The sequence below is a fragment of the Manis pentadactyla genome, chromosome 9 (genome assembly GCF_030020395.1).
Source record: "Manis pentadactyla isolate mManPen7 chromosome 9, mManPen7.hap1, whole genome shotgun sequence".
In the NCBI taxonomy this organism is placed as follows: domain Eukaryota; kingdom Metazoa; phylum Chordata; class Mammalia; order Pholidota; family Manidae; genus Manis; species Manis pentadactyla.
Window position 1 is genome coordinate 19,639,614 of NC_080027.1, and position 21,965 is coordinate 19,661,578.

At 37.6% G+C, this 21,965-nt stretch overlaps 3 protein-coding genes across 3 annotated transcripts; 1 reads left to right on the forward strand and 2 right to left on the reverse strand.

The window, feature by feature from the left end:
- The first annotated feature begins 10,300 nt into the window (after window positions 1–10,300).
- LOC118908071 (olfactory receptor 1013-like) lies at window positions 10,301–11,262 on the forward strand. Its single transcript, XM_036877134.2, has one exon. It carries the CDS (start codon window positions 10,301–10,303, stop codon window positions 11,234–11,236), a length of 936 nt encoding a protein of 311 aa, XP_036733029.2. The 3' UTR covers window positions 11,237–11,262.
- A 1,423-nt stretch (window positions 11,263–12,685) lies between these two features.
- On the reverse strand, window positions 12,686–13,642 carry LOC118908021 (olfactory receptor 9G4-like). Its single transcript, XM_036877086.2, has one exon. The coding sequence runs from the start codon at window positions 13,622–13,624 to the stop codon at window positions 12,686–12,688; it is 939 nt and encodes a 312-aa protein (XP_036732981.2). The 5' UTR covers window positions 13,625–13,642.
- A 6,254-nt stretch (window positions 13,643–19,896) lies between these two features.
- LOC118908020 (olfactory receptor 1013-like) lies at window positions 19,897–20,923 on the reverse strand. Its single transcript, XM_036877085.2, has one exon. It carries the CDS (start codon window positions 20,833–20,835, stop codon window positions 19,897–19,899), a length of 939 nt encoding a protein of 312 aa, XP_036732980.2. The 5' UTR covers window positions 20,836–20,923.
- Between the last annotated feature and the right edge of the window lie 1,042 nt (window positions 20,924–21,965).

The following is a 21,965-nucleotide window of genomic DNA, read 5'->3' on the forward strand; positions in this document are numbered from 1 at the left end:
TTTTGTGCATCACTGTTTAATTCCCAGGTTCCTCTTTTATTTTATAGGGGTGAACCTATGAGGATTTTCCACCCAAGTTGTGAGATTCTGAGCATCAAAACACCATTATGTGATATAAAGAAATCCCTATAGTGAACTGAAGCAATTTGAGAAATAAAAGTCTATGATTTCACATTACTTAAAAGACAAAAGTCTATATAGAGAATATATACAGGTAGTGATAAAAAAATAATGACTGAGATGCATTAATTTTGTTTTTTAAAAAGAAGGCAGTGATAATGTAATTTATGTTGATAAAACATGAGTATGTCCTTGTTTCTGTTGGTAAAAGCAGTAATTACAAAATATGAAAGAAAATAAAATGGAAGGACATTGTCCTAAAAAATGTAGGCACTGCAGGCAGAGCAGGAAGCCTCATCAGCACCAGCAGTGGTTCACGTGAGCCTGAAAAGTAAATCCAAGGTGCACACTGAGCACTAGGGGTGACAGAGATCGCTACTGACACAGGCACAACTGTTTAATTCCTATATGCTAGATGTAGATAACACTGTAGAACAGAAAGCCATTTATGCCAGCGCACTCTCATTTCCTGAAAGAAATTTCTGTATTTCCCCTAATAATATTATTCCTTTAAAATTTATTTTTAAAGTAATCTTAACAGATCTAATTGGTGTACCTTAGTGGCAGAAAATCAGTTATTTAATGTCAGTTAAGAAAGACTAGAAAATACATTATTTCGGAGGGAAACATCTGTTACTAAAAGTAAATTTGGTATAATGAACCTATCTTAAAACATCTTACTACCATAAATACTAATACAGAACTACCAAGGAGATGATGATCAGCCTACTGGTCAAGAACTCCTGTTTTGATCATTTTTACAGAATCAACCAAACTCTTCACCAAATAATTATCAACATATACCAGATACTGTAACTTTCATTGGCTTAAGTGTAGAGTTCTATTATTTTCTGTATGGAAAAGCTATCTCAACTACAGATTCAAGTCTAGTCTAGTCAGAAGATAAAGTACAGCTAAAAGTAATTTGAGGAAGACAGAACAATCAATAAGAACATAATAAAATATAACTAAACATATTTTAGAAAAGGCTTTACAATGTTGAAATGTAAGTTTGGCAGTAAGTTTTACTCACTGTTGGAAATATTTCACCTGCAGTTTATGGTTGGGAAGGATTCAAAAGAAACTTCCATGTTAATTTGAAATTACAGTTTAAAGTTCTGAGGGAATTTTATTACTTGTATCATAATTGAAATTTGAAGTCTTAAAATAAAGGTTTTCTAAGGTGACTTTTAGACAAATGAATTCTAATAAACACTTTTTAAAAATACACGTGTTCTTGAGTGTTCTTGTTCATACAACAAATATCTTGGACTTACCAGTTTAATTTTAAAAAATGAACTCCTGGTGGTATTGCACAGCAGAGATGATGTGTAGTGGGCATTTCTGGGTTAGTAGTGCTTGTGATATGCCCCTATATTATTTTATACTATATATAAATTATACTATAAGGTACTTATATTTACATTCAGATTTGTGTCTAATAAAAGAATGGGGTGGGGATAAGGAATAAGGATCTATATAGCTGAAACTTACAAAATTAACTACTACTATAACTTCCCATTGGATAATCACAAACAACTCTCTACCCCCTTCCTTAGAAGACTGTGGTCTATTCACTCTTTCTTAGCACCACAGTTGAGTAAGTTACCTGGTAAGCTGTCCATTTTCTTATTGTTAGATCTGAGCCTTTGATCATTTTGTGTTTATATGGTTGCAGTAATTTTTCTCTGAAAGAGAAGGCTAAGGGAATTTTAAAAGCTATACTACTAAATCTTCTGGGTTCCAAACATAATTTTGATCTCATTTTGCATCACTGACTAATATCTCGCTGGTGATTGGGGTTAATCACCATGCCCAGCAGAATGACCTCTCTCAGATCAAAGCATGAGGAGCCTCAAATGTCCAGAGTATATCCAGATTCCAAATGACCAGAGCATTCGGGGTGTTCCCTTGGGGAAGCATTCCACTCTTGTACACATAGACTTCCAAATGAGATTTTATGGGAATACAAGCTTATGGTTAGGTGGATCAGTTTACAGTAGACTATTTCATGTAATAATGAGAGGCTGTCAGAGTTCTCCAAGTAACAGACACCGAGGTGAAACAAAATCTGCAAGGGTTTTGTTGCGGGAAACAGCTGTGCTGGAGCAAGAGAAAACAGAAAGGGAGCCAGAATAAGTAGCAGTACCATCAAATCATGATACAAGAATGACCACAGTGAACAGTAGAGAGAAGGAAGGATGGGCAAAAGCATACTAGACCATTGTTCAGTCTTAGATTACTTCAACAAGGTCATCACTGGGAGATGCTGGAGCCAACATTAGCAGTCAGGGGAGGCTAGTGTCTAACAGAAATGGTCCTGCCTTGATGTTCCTGGTGTAATTACTCATGAGTTGGGAATGGGGAAATGTGTTTCAGATATCAGCACCTAAGTCCTTTGCACAAATACACTCTCTGTATTTAAAACACTGAAAGGCTCATTTAGCTGGCTGCCACAGGGCCCAAGACCACATCATCTCCTTGGTTCATAGAGATACAGCTTCTTGATAGCAGGAAGATGGGCCATATTGGCTTCTGTTTTAAACAATGCAGTATACTTACTGGAAACCTGAGCAATCATGATTGAGTATTCATATAGCTATTCCTTGATTTTATTAGGATAATTAACTTGTGAATGATGAGGCAAATAACAGAAGCAATCATTTATGTGGATTGGAGGAGACTGTTATGATCCCTTTGCCATCTAATGTATTTTTTCACAGAGGTAATGTTTGGGGGGATACCATGTTCATGAAAAGGATATTATGTAGATCTACATCCACAGACACTAGCAGAACCAAGTTGCTGTGAAAATGCTATGTAAACAAAATAAATCCCACAAAACATGATTATTGCTGAGAGGAAAGTCAGTACCTCTGCTATTCTGGATTAATCAGAAGTACTCTCATTTCTTCAGTATATAACCCTCTTGTTAACAGTCCTCCAAGAAAGTTATGGGTTATCAGAGGCATAGAGGCAGCCTCCGCTATTGACATGCGGCACACTGACAGTAGAAGTAGCCGACTTGGTCTTGGTGAGAAGAAAACCATGCTGCTGAGCCCAGTCCACCTGCTTTCGTTGTTTGTAGAAAGGCCCATTGAACATGAGCTGGGTTTGTAGGGAAAGAGCCTGACTAGTATTTAGAGTATGTCACTTCAACCACCTGGTTAGTGAGAGCCCCTTAGTATATGTATGTGTGGACACAATTGTGCGCATATGTGCGCACATAAGGAGGTTAGACATCTTCTAAACAAAGTCTCACATTTTGAAGACTGAATAAAATGTAAGCCTTTCAGCCTCATCCACACAGCCAGTGACTTCAAAGTGGATTATCTATCCCTGAATGGCCATAATGTCTTCATTTATTGTGATCCTGCTCAATTATACAGTTTTTGAGGGTATAAATTTGTTTTGGCTCCAATCTGATTCTCTTTACTTAATTTTCCAACATGAAAGTTACTATTCCTGGATGCTTTCTCCAAGTTGCTTACTTGTTCACTCCTGACCTCCATCTTGAAGACCCTCAATTCCTTTCCCCTCAGACAAAGGAATGAGTGCAAGGTGAGGAATTGGGGTCCCCACCCTTGCATCTTTCAAGTCTTTAATGAAAACACCAATCTCTGCATATCTCCCCAGGGCTGTGATATTGCATTTTCTTTACTATCTCAGTTATGTTTAGGGGTAGCAGTTTAGCTTCTACTTGACCTTCTAACAATAATAGTCTTCCTTCCGAGGGTCAGGAATGGAAAATTAAAATCAATATTCTGTATTTCTTAACCCATGTGATTTCTGTCTGGGTAAATAATGAGCGGCTACAAAGCCAGTCCTACTGAAACCCACCGTGGCTAAAAATATCTTTCACATCGTTTCCATTAGCCTCACTGGAAAGTATGTACCTCTGGTGTTTTCTATCTCTGCAGTTTAATGTTGGCTCAGAGCCAGTATCCAAGAATTCACAGAAGATCTGGGTACTTCCCTTTTCCCAGTGTAGTTTAACCTCACAAATGTTTGCAAGCCAACTACAATAAGGATTGAAGGATGATGTACCTTCATTGAACCCCTTGGCTAACTTTCAGGATTCTTCCTCAAAGAGAGACTTTGGTCTCAGTGGCTATGAACTAACTTAGGTCAGAAAGTTATAAAGAGGTTGAATTTACAACATCTTTAGCTAGTTCACGTCTAAGAAAGGTGTTACTTTGGTTGGTTTCCCAACTACTTCATTCATAAGAACCAGCTAATGAATGAGATATTACCACAAATGTCTGGACAACAAAACACCTGGTAATATCTATAGTGTGTGGTATTTTGGGTAATTACTTCCATGCTGTCTCTGATAACTAGGCACTGCCATCTGTCTTTCTGGCTCTCTTTCAGTAGGGTAGTCCTGGTTCAAGTTTCAGTAGAAGCCAACTCACCGCATGATATTTAATATATTATTTGCATGCATCTGTGCCTCAGAAAATTGATCGCTCAATGCCTTCTCCTCCACCGGTCCTTCATTCCATAATATCACTGTTGATTCTTAGGTAAGTTTTATGCTGCTGGATGAAATGAATTACCAGTGTCCCATTTCCCAGTACAGTGGGTTTATGTGTCCAATCTTCAAATATGTAAACAATCTAATCCCACTTAAATAGTATTTCTTTGAACTACTTCTAGAACCAGTATCAGTTATGAACCTGGCAGATACCAGATGGCCACTTAAACAACTTAATTTGGTGAGGGTCTAATAAAGATAGTATTATGAAGGAATGTGACTGTTATAGACAACTCTAAAGAAATAGTGTAATAACTCTAGAACTAATAACTTCTGAGAATTATTAACTTGTCTATTCCTGAAAATGCTAGAAGTGAAAGAGGTTATGAGCAATGGAGAGCGAGCTTTGAAGTGGGTCACTTGGCAGGAGCTAAGGTCTAGGTCCAGGGTTGTATATAAGAACTGTTATTTAATAACAATAATGCAGTATTGTTATTAATAATAATAACACAGTATTGTGTGCTTTAATATGCAGATATGTATATATGAAAGTGTATATATAATATACATAACATATGTGCACAAATGTTTAGCTTCTATACAACTCAAGAGAGAATGTGAATGTAAATTATGAATGACTACATTTTCACCAGGGAATTGTGGTTAAAAATCTTTTTCTCTCCATTATGAATTACTACCCAACTTTGTCAACATTCAGTTTTGTTTAATTGTCTTGTTAGTCCCTAGCCTATGAAATCCCAGGAGATTTCAAGAATCTACAAACCCTGGGGATCCAGAAACAGTTACAAAAGATCCTGGTAAAGGCAGATTTGAATTCTGTTGATGGTGTTGCTGAGAATTTTAGGTAAGATACCTAATTCATCTATGAGAGGTAGGGTGAAAATTTCACTTGTTCCCTATAACCAGTACAAAGGTCATTAGCACACTAAGGTATTATAAGTGCTAAAGAAAAGACCTCTTGAAATATCTTCACCATCTTCCTATCACAGTTTTTAAAACTTCTGAGAGTTCACAGGAAGAAGTAGCATTTCTCATTATTAGATGTAAAGAAGAGCGATTAATATTGCAGACGAGGATGTAGGAGGAGAAAAACTGCACAAAGAAACAAGCAACTCTCAGGAAGCACTTACGGAAGAAACAGCGTTGTGAATATCCAAAAAGCAACTGGGGCAGCAGCAGAAGGGATTACTGGAGGTTACTAGTCTGGAGGCCAAAACACATCCAAAAGAGTTTAACTTTCTTTCAGTCTGATATTCTTTAGGAAAGCACAAAGGCAGATGATATTTTTGAGAAGAATTCCAGATGAGAGAAGCTTATCTCTAAATATAAAACATTATTTTTTTTCTAATTTGGGATGGGAAATGAATTCTTTGACTTAAAAAACAAAAATGCCACCTTAGTTAGGAAGCATAACACGGTAACTGATTAGCAGGCCCAGCCAGGTTGCCATCGTCTTCTGGCTCTGATGAACAAAACCAGAACTCAGTTCTTCAGGCCAGTCTCTGCCCAAGGATATGTGTGCCCTGTCGTTTCGGTGTTGGTGTTAGTATTCAAAGTAGATCTGTTCATAGCTCATCTTCATAATGTATTCACAGTATGCAACATATCCTTACATTTGTAAACTTGAGTTTTCACCACATTGTAATGCAGGCAAGATTCCTGTGATAAAGAATAAGAATACAACGGATGTATATTTCAGTATTTCTCATATGTGATCTATGGACAGCTTACCTCATAAGCACTCAGAATGCTTTAATGAAAGCAGGTTCCTGGGCCCCACCCACAGCCTGCTAAATTAGGAATTTGGGTATGGGTGGGTGATTCTAAGGTGCATGAATTTGAGAACAAAGGGTTGAATATTTATGATGTGCCTGATGTTGCCTTTAGTCCTTACTTAACTATCTCCTTACAACAACCCTAAGGAAAGGTAAGTTATTCCTGTCTTACATATGAAGAAAATGAGGCTTTACAATGTTGACTAGTGATGGAGTACTTGAAACCTTGTTAATTACCTGAATGTCAAATGCCTTTTCTATGACATCCTAGGTGTCTGGTTTGAGCAGTCAGCTGTGATTTGAATGGCATACTTCCTATCCATCATGACGTATAAGTGCAGAAAATGTGTCGCCGATGTGAAAAACAACTTCTTACAGACCCCCTCCATCTGAGCAAAGATTTGATAAGGCTGTTTTGTAGGCCGATTTCTTTATTTCTTCCTATTACTGTCTGCAAAGGATACAAATGTTCAGCGATTACTGGTGTCAGGAAGTGCGTGTGGGATATCAAACGTGCTGGTGGCTTAAGGGTAAACTGACATCATTAGAAGCCACACAGGAAATCGGTTCTACTGGTTTGTTTCCCTCCCATTGCAGGTAGAAAATGCATTCATTTATTCATGAAAGATTTATTGTGTGTCTTTTATATGTCAGGTACTATTCTTGGCACTGGGCATATAATAATGAATGAAAGAGATAAAAAATTCCTGCTCCATGGAGTTTACATCCTAATGAGCTCCCGTCTCTACTTGATTCCAGTGACCTAGTAGAGCCACAAACATGCGGATCGGATGCTCTATCACCACAGGTGGTTTTATCACTCAGGGATATTGTCTGATTATTTTCTATTCCTTCACATAATTCCTACAAGAATCCATAGAATCCCAGTGTAAAATACAAAGCTGTAGAGTTTCTTAACAGAGTGATAATATCCTTTAAGGAACATTTTTAAATTGTGTGTTCAGATTTTTTGACTGCCACAAATATCAGAGACCCTATTTCCATTTAATATGTAGTAGACAGTGATGAAATGTTTTGCATCCAAGGGACAATCCCAGAGAAAGGATAATGTCCCACCCTCTACATCCAGTGTCTTGATAGACATGTGTGCATTGAAAAAACATCTTTATAATTATGTGAGTTTGAAACCTACTCCACTTTACAAGTAAACACAAGGTATATTTTGCAAGGTTTTACTTTACATGAGCTTGCCTAGGAATTCAAAATTGGGGGAAGATTGTCATTTGTTTTGTTTAGAGCTTTATCAAGAATTATTCAGCTTGTCGGAAAAGTCTTCTTACAATGTAAATACCACTCAGTATTTATTTCCAACGCACTGGTCATGATTTTACATATGTAAGTATCCATTTCACTAAGTGTTCCAGCATTGATATTTGGAAATTCACATTATTTTACAAATAAATCCTGTGACTATTACCATGTAATGATTATATTGTGAAGTACTTTTTCTTGTATCACATTTACACTGGAATTAGGATGTTTTTGCTTACATATACATACACAGTTTTGCAGGTAGGTTATATTAACTTTAAATATCATGTTAGGACTATAATAATATAAAGTAGAAGTTTTGAATGTGATAGCATGGAGAACTATTACTACATTTGATATCAAATTGGGATAAGTGTCATTTTAAGCATTGTACATGGCTAGTTATAAAAACTGAAAAGTAATGCTAAGTCCAAGGTTTTTAGACCCCAAAAGGCATGCAATGATATCATACATTCTTAAACATGGCATAGCAAGATAATTTATTTAGGCTCCACTGTGAAATTTCATCCTGATTCTCAATTTGGAATTTGAAAAGAGATGCAAAAGAGTTCATACTTCTGAGGGATGTGTGACTGAGAAATAGTCATAGAGATACAATGATGCTGGTTTTGAAGATGAAGAAGACATGACAAGGAATGTGGGCAACCTCTAGAAGCTGGGAAAGACAAGGAAATGGATTCTTCTTTAGAGCCTTCAGAAATTAACACAACCCTGTCAGCATTTTTATTTCAGGACAACTGCACCCATGTCGTACTTCTAATCTACAGAACTGTAAAGTAATATATATGTGGTGTATTAAGCCACTGAGTATGAGTTAATTTGTTACTGCGGCAATAGAAAACTAAAAGAATGGTGAACTGATTTTTGACAAGGGTGCCAAGATAACTCAGTGGCAAAAGATTAGTTTTTCAACAAATGGTGTTGAGATAACTGGACATTCACCTGCAAATGAATGAAGTCAGACCCCCACCTGACACAATGTACAAAAACTCAAAATGGATCATAGGACCAAATGTAAGAACTAAAACTACAGAAATCTTAGAGGAAAACAGGGCAAATCTTTGTGTGCTTAGGTTAGGCAGTGGTATTTAAATAAGACACCTTTGAAAGCAAGAAAAGAATAAAAACAGAAATAGGATTTTATTAAATTAAAACCTTTGTATATGAAAGGAGACCATCAAGAAAGTAAAAAGATAATCTGGAGAATGGGAGTAAATATCTGCAAGTGATATACCTGATAAGGGACTTGTGTCCAGAGTATAGAAGAATTCTTAGAATTCAATAATAAAAAGACAAAAACAACTAATTAAAAGATGAGCCAAGGAAATGAATAAACATTTCTTCAAAGAAGGTAAATAAATAACCAATAAGCACATGAAAAGATGCCCAACATCATTTGTCATTAGAAGCTAAATCAAAGCCACAGTATTATATTACTGCATACCTACTAGAATTGCTAAAATAAAAAAGACAACTTGTGGTGATGATAAGGGAAAATTGGGATCTCCATACTTTGCTAGTTGGGCTGAAAAATGGCACAACTAATTTGAAAGACAGTTTGGCAGTTCCTCAATAGATGTACCATGTGACAGAACCATTCTTACTCAAGATCAGTGAAAAGATATGTCCATACATATCTTGTCCAAGAGCACTTAGAGCAACTTTGTTCATAACTTCCAGGAAATAGAAACAATGAAATGTCCATTGACTAATTAATGGGTAAAGAAATGGTATATCCACATAAATGAATGATATTTGGCAATAGAAGGGAATGAAGAAATGATGTAAGCTACAAAATGGATAAAAAGAGTATGTTAGCATGGTTTTTTTTGCACAGAGAAATATGGTCTCAACTTCCTGTCCTTGAAAATAAGAATGCTTCTTTTCTTCTGGCTTAGGAAGGGCAGCTCTTATATGAGACTTTTGTCTCCTGTTTTCAGGAAGAAAAGGGTACCTCAGAGTGTGCCTTTTTTATCTGCTGGGTTTTTTTTTAATGGCAAAGCTCAAAATAGTCCTAAGCCAAAAAGGCATCTTTTGGGGTGGGATATTGTGCCACCTTTCAAATGTCACCAACTTTTAACCCACAGGGAATTTCCCATTTCCCATGGGCTTTAAATAACTTGTCCACTTGTAGCTGGGAAATGGAGAAGAGATTTTTTCCCCTCAGTATCTAAATTTAATTCGCACCACTGCTATTTTTTTGAACACAATTATACAATTTTATTTTCCTAACATCATCTAACATTAACTGAAAATATTTTTGTGTTCATTTGCTCATTTATTATCTCTATATCCCTTCTAAATAAAATCTCCATAGAGTGTCAGCTGCACTGCTGTATTCCAGTACCTAGAAAGCACCTAGGGCTAAACATGTTTTCTTAAAAACTGAATAACTCACCATTAGCACTAAAGCTTTCCTATTAATAAATGCATTGTGTTGAAATGAGTATGTTGAGGCTCAGAAAATTCCCATAAGTTGCCCATGTCAGGCAAGATTTCTGCTCAGATCTCCCTTACTTTAATATCCATAGCCTTGAACACATCTCCTAGGCCAATCACAGAGAATGCCCTCATTTGGTGTTGTTTCCGTTTGTAGATGAGGTGTCTTTAAGCCATGGAGAGGAGCAACCACACGGTGACAGAGTTCATCCTGCTGGGCTTCAGCACAGACCCCGTGACACAGCGCGTCCTCTTTGTGGTATTCCTGGCTGTGTACTCTGTGACCGTGGTAGGAAATATCACCCTCATGGTGCTGATCTGCAGTGACTCCCGGCTGCACACGCCCATGTACTTTTTCATTGGGAATCTGTCTTTTCTGGATCTCTGGTATTCCTCTGTCTACACGCCTAAGATTCTAGTGATCTGCATCTCTGAGGACAGAAGCATCTCCTTTGCTGGCTGTGTAGCTCAGTTCTTCTTCTCTGCTGGGCTGGCGTACAGTGAGTGTTACCTGCTGGCTGCCATGGCTTATGACCGCTATGTGGCCATCTCTAAGCCGCTGCTTTATGCTCAGGCCATGTCAAAGAGACTGTGCATCTGTTTGGTTATATATTCCTTTATTGGAGGTTTTGTTAATGCAATAATACTCACCAGCAACACATTCACATTGGATTTTTGTGGTGACAATGTCATTGATGACTTTTTCTGCGATGTCCCACCCCTTGTAAAGTTGGCATGTGATGTGAGAGAGACCTACCAGGCTGTGCTCTTCTTCCTCCTGGCCTCCAATGTCATTACCCCCTGTGTGCTCATCCTCGCCTCGTACCTCTTCATCATAGCCGCCGTCTTGAGGATCCGCTCCACCCAGGGCCGCCTCAAAGCCTTCTCTACATGCTCCTCCCACCTGATCTCTGTCACCTTGTACTATGGCTCCATTCTCTACATCTACTCTCGCCCCAGTTCCAGCTATTCCCTTGGGAGGGACAAAATGGTGTCTACATTTTACACTGTGCTGTTCCCCATGGTGAATCCCATGATCTACAGCCTGAGGAATAAAGATGTGAAAGAAGCTTTGAAAAAAATCTTGAAGTTAGCAAAATCTGAAGTTTAAATTGACCTAAATTTCAGCAATCAGTGTGCAGGGAAAATGGCCTACTGCAAGAAACCCTTGGAAAACTGGATTTAAAAACACTTTTTTTTTATATTTAAAGGAAATCCAATGAAAAAGGTTTTGTTTCTTTGTATTAGTTTCTTTCGCTACAGTGATTGAACCATAATTTATATATAAAAGATGTATTTAATTTAATTTTTAAATAGTTCTTAGAAAGTAGTATCACAGTTTAATGGAAAGTAGACCAAGTATTACCTCTGGATACCACAGAATTAAATGTTACCTTACTATCTCTCCCCTGAGATTGAACCAGTTTTCCCCCCCCTACCTTATGGGCTTTATGGGAATATAAAGAAAATGTAATATAGACTCTGGACATATGTAGATTGCATGCCTAATCCTTCTTGTCCAGTCCTTACAGAACTTCTATGTAAATGGAAGAATAAGGCACATTAGAATATTGTGATGAAAAGAGAGGGGGTATGATGTGTTATTTAATGAATGCAGATGGAAAGGAAGATCAGAATGTCAAAGTTAATACAATGGCCAAGTGGCTACAACTATATGTTCTAAAATTTTAATTTAAATGTACTTTTTTAAGGTGCTCATTACTGTAGCTATAATCTTCAATAACAAATTTGACTTCTGAGGCACAAGCTACTCCTTCATAAATTGTACCTAATAATCCTTAATTTGTAGCGTTGCTGTAAACAGTTTTGTAAAAAATATCAAGTAAACCTGCCATGTACTAAGTATGTGATTAATGTTTCTTCATCCGTTAAATCTCCTGCTCAAAAAAAAGAGTGGTAGCTTTACTGGCTCCAGAACATAGTGGGTTTTGTTGGTTGGTATGTTCATTTCAGTTTGTTCCCCTTGGTGTTGATATTTTTCTTCATGAGAATAAGCGGTAGCATGAAATGATGGAGAGAATGGCAGAGTGCTCATTCTCTGTGGACAGATGGCTCTTTCAGGGTGATACACAATTCTGGAGACACATTTTTCTCCAAGAATTTAGAAAGATATTGGATTGTTTGTGTAATCCACACAGCTGAAGCCTTTTGTTTCCAGCACTGGAACCATTCCAGAATTCTTACATACTCAATAAAATTGGCTCACCAAACTTCAAAGTCAAACTATGTGCACAAAACTATCTGATTCTTCTATTGTTTTCAGGGCTTCCCAATGACAATCAAGAGGATACATAATATGAAACTCTAGTTCTGCAAAGAAGCCAAATACAATGTTGTGGATTATCAAAATACCCAATATTATGGTTTTAAAATAGTTTAATCACAACAAAATAATTTAAAAAATTAAGAGTGGTTTCTTCAATGTGTCATTATTTTAAGAGTAAATTGTATTTACTTAGAGTATAGAAATGTTTACAAACATGTGTATTAGTGAATAATTTGGATAATGCAATCAGAACATTCTGCAGAAAGATCACATTCATCTCCTTGCCCTTATGGTCTGCGTTGCTTTCCATAAGGCGTCCTTGACATCTTTGTTTCTCAGGCTATAGATGAGAGGGTTGAGCAATGGGTTCACAACAGTATAGAATAGGGACGCTAATTTGTCTCTTCCTAGGGAATAACTGGAACTTGGCCTTGAGTACGTGAAGAGCAAGGATCCATAGAAGAGCATGACAGAGATGAGGTGAGAAGCACAGGTAGAGAAGGCCTTGCGTCTTCCTGAGGCCGAGCGGATCCGCAGGATAGCACAAAGGATGTTCACATAGGAAATCAGGATGGCGAGAATGCTGGAGAGAACTGTGAAGCCCACCATACCCAGGAGGACTTTTTCATAGACATTAGTATCTGTACAGGACATTTTTACCAATGGTGGTACATCACAGAAGTAGTGATCAATGATATTCTTACCACAGAAACTCAGGCGGAAAGTGTTGGCAGTATGGGCTATGGCATTCAAGAACCCTCCTATGTAGGAGCCAGCAACGAGTGCAGTACAAAGAGAACTGGACATAGCACTTGAATAAAGTAGTGGGTTACAGATGGCCGCGTGGCGGTCATACGCCATGGCAGCTAGGAGGTAACACTCAGTGTAGGTTACAGCACAGGAGAAGAAAAACTGGGCCCCACATCCTGCCAAGGAAATGCGCTTATCATCTGAGACACAAATGGCCAGGATTTTGGGAGTATACACAGAGGTGTACCAAAAATCCAAGAAAGACAGATTGCCAATGAAAAAGTACATAGGTGTGTGCAGGTGGGAATCAATACGGATTAAGATAACCAGGGTCATGTTCCCCAACAAGGTTATCAAGTAGAGCACCAGAAATATTCCAAATAGAATCAGTTGCCACCGGGGATCTGCTGAGAAGCCCACCAAGATGAATTCAGTCAGGATAGTAAGATTTCCCACTTCCATATCCAAAGAGGAGAGAGCCTGATTAATGTTATGATAAAAACAACAATCAGTTAGTGATTTTTCTATTGAAAGAAATTAAGGGGTCTATTAAGTCAGCAGTTTCTAGGAGGCTTGTGGGCTTTTATCCTTGGTATCTAGAATTGTTGAACTTCAATCTGTGACTTGGGAACTACCTGAATCAGAGTTGGAATCTTTTTTTGAAATTAGGGATTTAACATATTAATTGCTTAATGCAGGGTATGACCCTAATTCTCACCAGCTGGATGAGAAAAATGACACCCCCTGAGAAGTTGTCTGGCTGATTTAAGATATTCATGAAAACACCATTCTAATGTTGGTATAGAGTGAGCTGTCAAAAATTTTGGTATCGTTCATATATTACTGAGAGTTTTTGTGTCCGGCATTGCACTAATAGTAGAGAACAAATAGTAATATACTAAACTCTTTGTACTTCTAATAGAACAAATAGAAATATACATTTATAAAATATATACTAAAATATGTATTATGTATTAAATGTATATATATTACTCATAAGCCAATAAGCATTATAAGTCTGAATCTTAACTCAACCCTTTTGAATGTCAACAACTTTGCAAGGTAGATACTATGATAATCTTCACAGAGATTAAGAAAAATTCCAAGTTTACAGAACTGGTCCAATAGCAGAGCTGGTATTTCATCCAGAATTTTCTTTATCAGCTGCCTATGGTCTCCACCACTCAGCCATTGATGTGCTTTATAGCTGAATTGTTTCCCTCTTGATCTTGCTAAGCAATGTTATAATCCTCTGACAACCTCCGTTTCTTTACCTATTTAAGAGAACTTTAAAAATATCTATTTTAAAAATGCATTGTTTTCTACTTTTCCAGTTGATGTGAGTTTATAAACATAATTGAGGCATTTTTTGATATAGTGGATGTTGAGCATTAGAAGAACTTAACTTTGGTATCAAGAATTCCTTCAAAGTTCATATCTTGAAGCCAAGGCTCCCAGAGAGAAGCTAAAAGGAGGCATTTAATGTAAATGCATGAAATCAGGGCTGCTGCACCAGGAGCTTCACCGCTGATATGCCCCTGACTGTAAGGGCAGTGAGAGAAGGCTAAAACCAAGAGGAAGTTGTGATTTATTGCGAAATTTAAAGCATTTATCTTTGAGCTGAGCCAGAGTCAATATTGCAGGTAGGATGCAAACCCGAGATGTCTACCTGGAGGTCTAGTGCTCCTGTTTGCTAGGAAGCAAGGTATGGGTGTCTGAGTCCTTCAGATGTAGCTAATGATGTTCAGAGAGGCCATCACTTGATTGGTGACTGTGGTAAACGCAGCTTGGAGTCCTAAAGATCATGCCATTTCTCTGTCAGTAGATAAGAGAGCTCTCCTCATTCACACACAAAGCACACCCAATAGTTATATCCAATGTTCCCTAAGCTGGCTTGAATTTATGCTTATAACCCTCTCTCTCACCACTGCTCTTCATCTATTTAGGATTTCCACCTAACTCAATTGTTTGTCTGATTGAATTCTCCTTAATAATTTAAGCCAGAATGATGTTATCCTTCAGAATGTTTATAAAATCCTACTGCTTAATATTTTTGTAATGTACTCACATGCAATAGGACAAAAGAGTGGCAGGCTTGGATGTGCAAAATGTGTTGATGAATCCTGTAATAGAGACAGAGCCTGACACTAATCATTTGTGTAGTTTTTTTGACTGAGAGATAAGTGACACATCACCTGTGTGATTTCAAGGGCACAGCTGGAACACAACTCCACCTACATGAAAAACTTGGTTGATATATTTCTAGACCCCATCTTTTATATTTACAATTTGTTAAACTATTTTATAGAATTTCTCATAAATATAAGAACAGATAACTTACCTGCAACAATACAACATGTAGAACAAATGAACAATCCATATATATATATATATATATATATGTATACATTTTTTATGGGGTTGACACAGGACATTATCATAATCTTGGTTGAAGTCATAGATGGGTTTCACCAAAGATAGCAGCATTCTTTCGATACTAAGATTTGCATACCCATACTTGTTTCATTACAAATCAAACATGCGAGCTTATGTTTTTTCCTTAATTTCTTTATAGTGGAATAATTCATGGCTCTTACATTTTTTGAATCATAGACATCTTTGAAGAGCTGATGAAAGCCATAACTTATTTCTCCAATTTCCAAAACTGCACATATGTATGAACACAACAATTTTAGAGGGTTGACAAATTCCCCAAAATCCAGCCATAAATCTTGCAGGTATGATTCTGAGGTTAAAACTTCTACCACAAAAAGATGCTGAAATGGATTTTTAGTGCTAACATTCTATAATTATGAGTTGAGGAATCAATACTCCAAACATGACATGTTTAAAGTTTAACTCCTAACCTTCACTCACAAAACTGATCTCTCTGCTCATTTCTCCTATCAGGTAATATAATGTATGCTTTCTGTTCCTCAAGCCACATGTTACAAATCAGCCTGCTCTATTGCTCTTGTACTTCCTCTTCATGCTTCTAAGAAATCCTGATGTCCCTACTTGCAGAACATATCCCGAAGCAGAGCTCTTCTCACTGCTCCCGTTGCTGTCACCCAGTCCAAGCCACCACCGTAGTTACCAAGATTATTGCAGTCTCATTCTGACTGGTCTACACACTTGACCTCTAGAATCTATTATCAGTATATCAAATTGGTATGGTACTTTAAAAAATAAGCATTTCATACCACTCCTGTACTTTAAACAATGCTAAACGTGTTGCCAACTTATTCCAAATTAATTTCAAATTCTATGTAATCACCCAGAGGTCTTTGATGAGCAAGACACCCATCACCTACAAGTTCTTATGTCCTAAGACTTATGCCCTCCTTTATTCTACTCCAGCCTAGCTGACATTTTCACTGTTTCTAAAAAATACCAGCATTTTTTAGCATTAATTTCAAACTTTCTATCTATTCATTTGCCTGAAACACTATTCCCCAGACATTTTCAAGGTTCACAGCATCATCTCCTTTAAGTCACTTTAAGTTCTAGCTATGGCCCATCCTCATCACTCCACTTTAAATTCCATGCCCTCTTCCCACCAACAATACCCATCCTTCTTATTCTGCTTAGACCCTGCTCTATTTTCCTTACATCTTAATGTCATCTAAGTTTTCTTTATTGTGTTGATTGTCCATTTTTCTCTACCAGAATGCAATAACATGGGTCAGCAAGATTTCTCTCTTTTGCTTACTGCTATATCCCAGTGTATAGAATACTTCCTAACAACTAAATATCACTTAATAAATATTTCTAGAATGAATAAATGAGTAATTATCTTTATATCTTAAAGCTGGCTTTCCCAAAGTATTGTCTATTTCTAGCCTTGCACAAACTATTCATGACAGATCTACACTGAGATGGACTTTCCTGGCTCAATGCGCTGTGCCACTAAGAAGGAGGAGTAAATAAAAGGGATAAACTCGTAACCAATGTCTAAAAGGCATCTTGAATTTGGAAGAAATTACAACAAGATGAATGTGCAGTAAAAGACCCAGAAAGACGCAGAGCCAATCACGCTGAAGTGTCCCTTGGAGAAGGGCTTCTAAGGTGTGTGTTCCTTGTGGCTGTTCTGCTCCCGGCCCCTGCACTGCATTAAGAATTCATTTAACATTCTGTGGAAGAATGTCTCCCTCTAGCACCTGAAAATGAGTAGCAAGAAGTGAAAATATCACACACTTACAGTCTGGATGGCAGGGAGGACCACAGCCACGAGAGTCAGAAAGTATGTGCAGGTCACGATGTTTTGGCCTCTTGATTTCTCCACTATGTGAGTGAACATAGGATGCCCCCTCATAACTACCAGAGTGAGTGACAAATTCTAGAAGGTTACATGTATCATGACTAGGATCCCTCTTTGGAAGTGCGTGTTTGGCATAACAGTGATCCTCTGGGAGCCCAGCCAGACTCTGTGTCCTCATTCTAACAGCAGTTGAGGTCAGAGAGAAGCCCTCTTACATGCCCCTGATTCTGGTTGCTCACCCTTGATCAGGAAATATTGGAACTGACACTCTTTTCTTCTCTTCTGATGTTTTGCATGCTGAGTTGGACCTGATATGTATTTCTTCAAGAGCCCTTTGGGACTGCCTCCAAAGAGCAGCCCAGAAATATGGATCTTAGTCTCCAAAGAACCAATTAGAGTTTTTGGAGTATGGGAATCATATATTAATTAAGATATGATGAAATAAGGAGTATTTCATTAACACTATGCTCTATGAAAAGATGTATGTAAAATTTTTCAGTGAGTCAGATAATAGAAACTGTCCAATTGGTATTAATTACACTTTTTCAGAATGTATCATTGTCCATACAGCGTGCCCTTGCCATATGCTCCTTTCTCTGCCCAGGCTACTCTTCCTTGTCTCATTCATCAGGAAACTCCTATCAGTCCTTGGTGTTATGGTTTGAACTGAACCCACCCAGAATTTGCATGTTGAAGCCTAACTTACTGTACTCAGAATGTGACCATATTTGGAGATAGGGCCTTTATAGAGGTGATTAAGTTAAAATGAGATGGTTAAGGGAGGCCCTAATTCAGTCTGTCTTGGAATAAATGGAACTCTGGGCCCACAGGGAGACCTGAGCTAAGTTTGTGCACAGAGGAGGCGCCATGTGTGGAGAAAGCAGGAGGGAGGCCATCTCAGGCAGAAAAAAGAGGCCTCAGAACAAATCAGCACTAACGGCACCTTGATCTTGGCCTTTTAGCCTCCAGAACTGTGAGAAAATAAACTTGTGTTGTTCAGCCACCCAGTCTGTGATATTTTGTTATGGCAGCCCTAGCAAATGAGTCCACTTGGTTATCAACAGCAGGGCTTTTTATATTAGTGCAACCTCATGTTTTATAGGTAAGAAGACTAAATTAGAAGTATGATACATCATTATGAAATGCTCTCTTAATTTTCTCTAATTCATATGTAGACCTAAATAAGCAGAAATGCAAACATTCATAAACCCTTAACTGTTATCAATCATAGCTTCACTGAGTAGATTTTCACTCTAAATCTTTTCTTGGATGTAAAGCTCTTTGAACTTTGTCTTCCTCTCTATTTGTTTGTCCATTTCTATCTTCTTCCCCATTTCTGCCTCCTATAGCTGCTGTGCTTTGTCCTTGATTCCTTAGTTGTTGGGGAAAATAGTCCTTTATTAAAAGCTCACAGAGACTGTAAGTAAAGATATATGTTCTTTCTTCTTTCTATTGCCAAGGAAATCTTTATATCATGGTGGGCAAAAAATGAAAATAAGAAAAGAAAAATCTATTTGACGTGTATAGATGTATCATTGTCTCAGCGAACCCTGGGTTCATGGACTTGTCTTTATCAGCAAGTCATTCACTCTCTCTGGTTTAAAATGTACTTTAATTTCTTGTTGGACATTAGTAATTTGTGGTTGGGGCATGTTTATAGATCCGTAGCTGATTTCATAAAAGAAGTAGTCATAATTTCAGAGCTGAAAAAGATAAACATTAAAGAATTTTACAGTTCTTAGTATATTCACCAGGCTCCCATTTCCTGAAAGGCTTGTAGTATAAAGCAGATTAAAAGAACAACCTTACGGCAATTATTTTAACAGTGTTTTACAGGTAACACTGAGAACCACAAAAAGTTTAGGTTCTATTGTAAAAGAATGACCAAATTCAATTCCTATTTTAGAAACTCTAATTAGAAACATCTAAGGGCTTTTTACAATAGACATTTTACTTGGGATCTCCTGAATCACTTTCTTGCCTACAAACTGGGTAAGAACCTTGGGGTCAGAAGTGCTGGGCTTGCATTCCTGGTTTCTCATCTTTGAACCACATGATTTGAGGCAAGTCAAATCATCTACTAAATCTAACAATTATTCCATAATCAATTTTGTATTTCCCATTTGGAGATTAAAATATTTATATACAGTCAATTTATAAACTATGAAGGTGAAATTAAAGAAAAAAAATCTGATCTCTTTTAACCTTCTCAGTGTCCAAATACATTTGTACATACAATTTTAAAGCTTACAAGTGTGGCAATTATTCCAAATGGCCAAGTGTCATTTATTTAAAAAACTCATTCAAGTACATTAGAGCCAACTGAAAATGAAAAATGCAAGCTAGTTTTTGCACACATGCAATGATATTTTGTCTGTTTGTTGTTTATTTCCAAGTACTGAGGCTAAGAATAATGACATGAATATAATGAAAAACAAAAACAAAAGAAACCAGCCATGTTTATTAGGTGTTTTCATTTAAGAAAACTCAATCTACTTATCATTTTCCTCACAGCATCTCTAACATCTTTATTTCCTAAGCTATAGATCAAGGGATTCAACATGGGTACCACCACAGTATAGAACACCAACACCACCTTATCCCTCTCCAGGGCGTAGCTGGTACTTGGCCGGGAGTAAATGTAGAGGATGGAGCCATAGTACAAGGTGATGGCTGTCAGGTAAGAGGCACAGGTGGAGAAGGCCTTCAGGCGGCCTTGAGCAGAGCGGATCCTCAGGATGGCAGCGATGATGAAGAGGTAGGAGGCGACAATGAGCACAGCAGGAGCGATGACGTTGGAGGCGAGTATGAAATAGAGCACAGCCTGGAGGCTCTCCTTCACGTCACAGGCCAACTTCACAAGTGGGGGCAGATCACAGAAGAAATCATCAATGACGTTGTTCCCACAGAAGCTCAGGGTAAATGTCTCACTGGTGATGATGGCTGAGCTCAGAAAGCCACCAAGGTATGAAGCTGCAACAAGGCTGGCACATGACCTTGGGGACACTGCCTGGGAGCAGAGCAGGGGACTGGAGATGGCCACATAGCGGTCATAAGCCATGGCGGCCAACAGGTCACACTCACTATAGGCCAGTCCTGCAGAGAAAAAGAACTGAGCCAGGCAGCCAGCAAAGGAGATGCTTTCGTTATCAGAGATAAAGGTCACTAGGATTTGGGGGGAATAGACAGAAGAATATGAGAGATTCAGTAATGACAGACTTCTGAGAAAGAAATACATGGGTGTGTGGAGCCGAGAATCAACACAGATCAGAGAAATCAGGGTCACGTTCCCTAAGACACTGATGACATAGATGATGGGGAAGATGACAAAGAGCACTTTCTGTAGCTGCAAGACAGCTGTGAACCCTAAAAGTACAAACTCCTTCAATTTGGTGAAATTTTTCTCATCCATCGATTTGGGTTTCTCTAGTCCCTTTCTGTGAAAAGATTAATAAACATGCCATGATTTAAGAGATCAGTATGTCAGCCTCTCCTTACCATTTGCCATTTTAGACCAGTGAAAAACCCAGCTGAGGCACATGCATTGTTCCCTGTGAGACGTGTTTATGCTGATGAATTGGTTTCTTTCTGGTGGATAGCTGAGAAATCAGTTCTATGCTGGTTGAGAAATCAGTTATTATACATATAGCAGTATGTGTCACCTTACATGTTTTATTGATATCTGTACTTTTATTATGAGTGTTTTATTATAGGTGTAAATAAGGATATTTTAAAAATAAAAACACCATATATTTTTAATGAAATCTTTTCTCCTTTTTGAGAGAGGTTGATTTGTGTATCTTCTCTACTGTCTGTACTTAGCATAAATAGGTACCATGCAGAAGATATGAAAGAGGGAGTTTGAAAAATGTTTTGATTCTCTTTAGGTCTTTGAATCCTTTTCCTTTTTCTCCTGATAATTACACGAAGAAGCATATCTTTATTATTCTAGCTATGTTTTGGAATATACTTGGAAATGCATTTTACAGAAATTTCTTGGAGGACAGTTATTATATTACATTCGATTTTTTATCCACAAAACCAAAAACACAGATTTTCATGATAGAAAATGTGTAACTTGAATAAAAGATAAGTTTACTTATTAAATAGTGATAATTTGAGGCAATATCCACATGTTTGATCCTCCAATGCTTCTGAAAGGCAAGTGGAAATATTCATCAATGAATAATTGTGCTTGTAATGTATGATGAATTTCCCATGCAATTAAGAGTTAAAAAAATGAAACTGTATTAAAAAAATAAGGTAGTCTGAATATGGCCCATAAAGATATCAAGACTCTAATTTCTGGAGACTGTACATGTTACCTTATATAAGGTAAGGGTTATTAAATTAGGAACTTGGGATAGAAGTTTATCTGGTTGCCCCCAAATACAATCACTAGGATCTTTATGAGGGAGGCAGAGGGATATTTGATTACAGACACAGAGGGGAGAAAATAGGGCCACAGAAGCAGATACTGGAGCAATGACACCTCAAGAAACTCCAGCCACAAGAACCAGAAGCAGAAAATGGAGCCTCTGG

Coding starts and splice junctions, on each gene's coding strand:
- LOC118908020 (XM_036877085.2), bottom strand. CDS start 20,835: ATGGATGAGAAAAATTTCACCAAATTGAAGGAGTTTGTACTTTTAGGG.
- LOC118908071 (XM_036877134.2), top strand. CDS start 10,301: ATGGAGAGGAGCAACCACACGGTGACAGAGTTCATCCTGCTGGGCTTC.
- LOC118908021 (XM_036877086.2), bottom strand. CDS start 13,624: ATGGAAGTGGGAAATCTTACTATCCTGACTGAATTCATCTTGGTGGGC.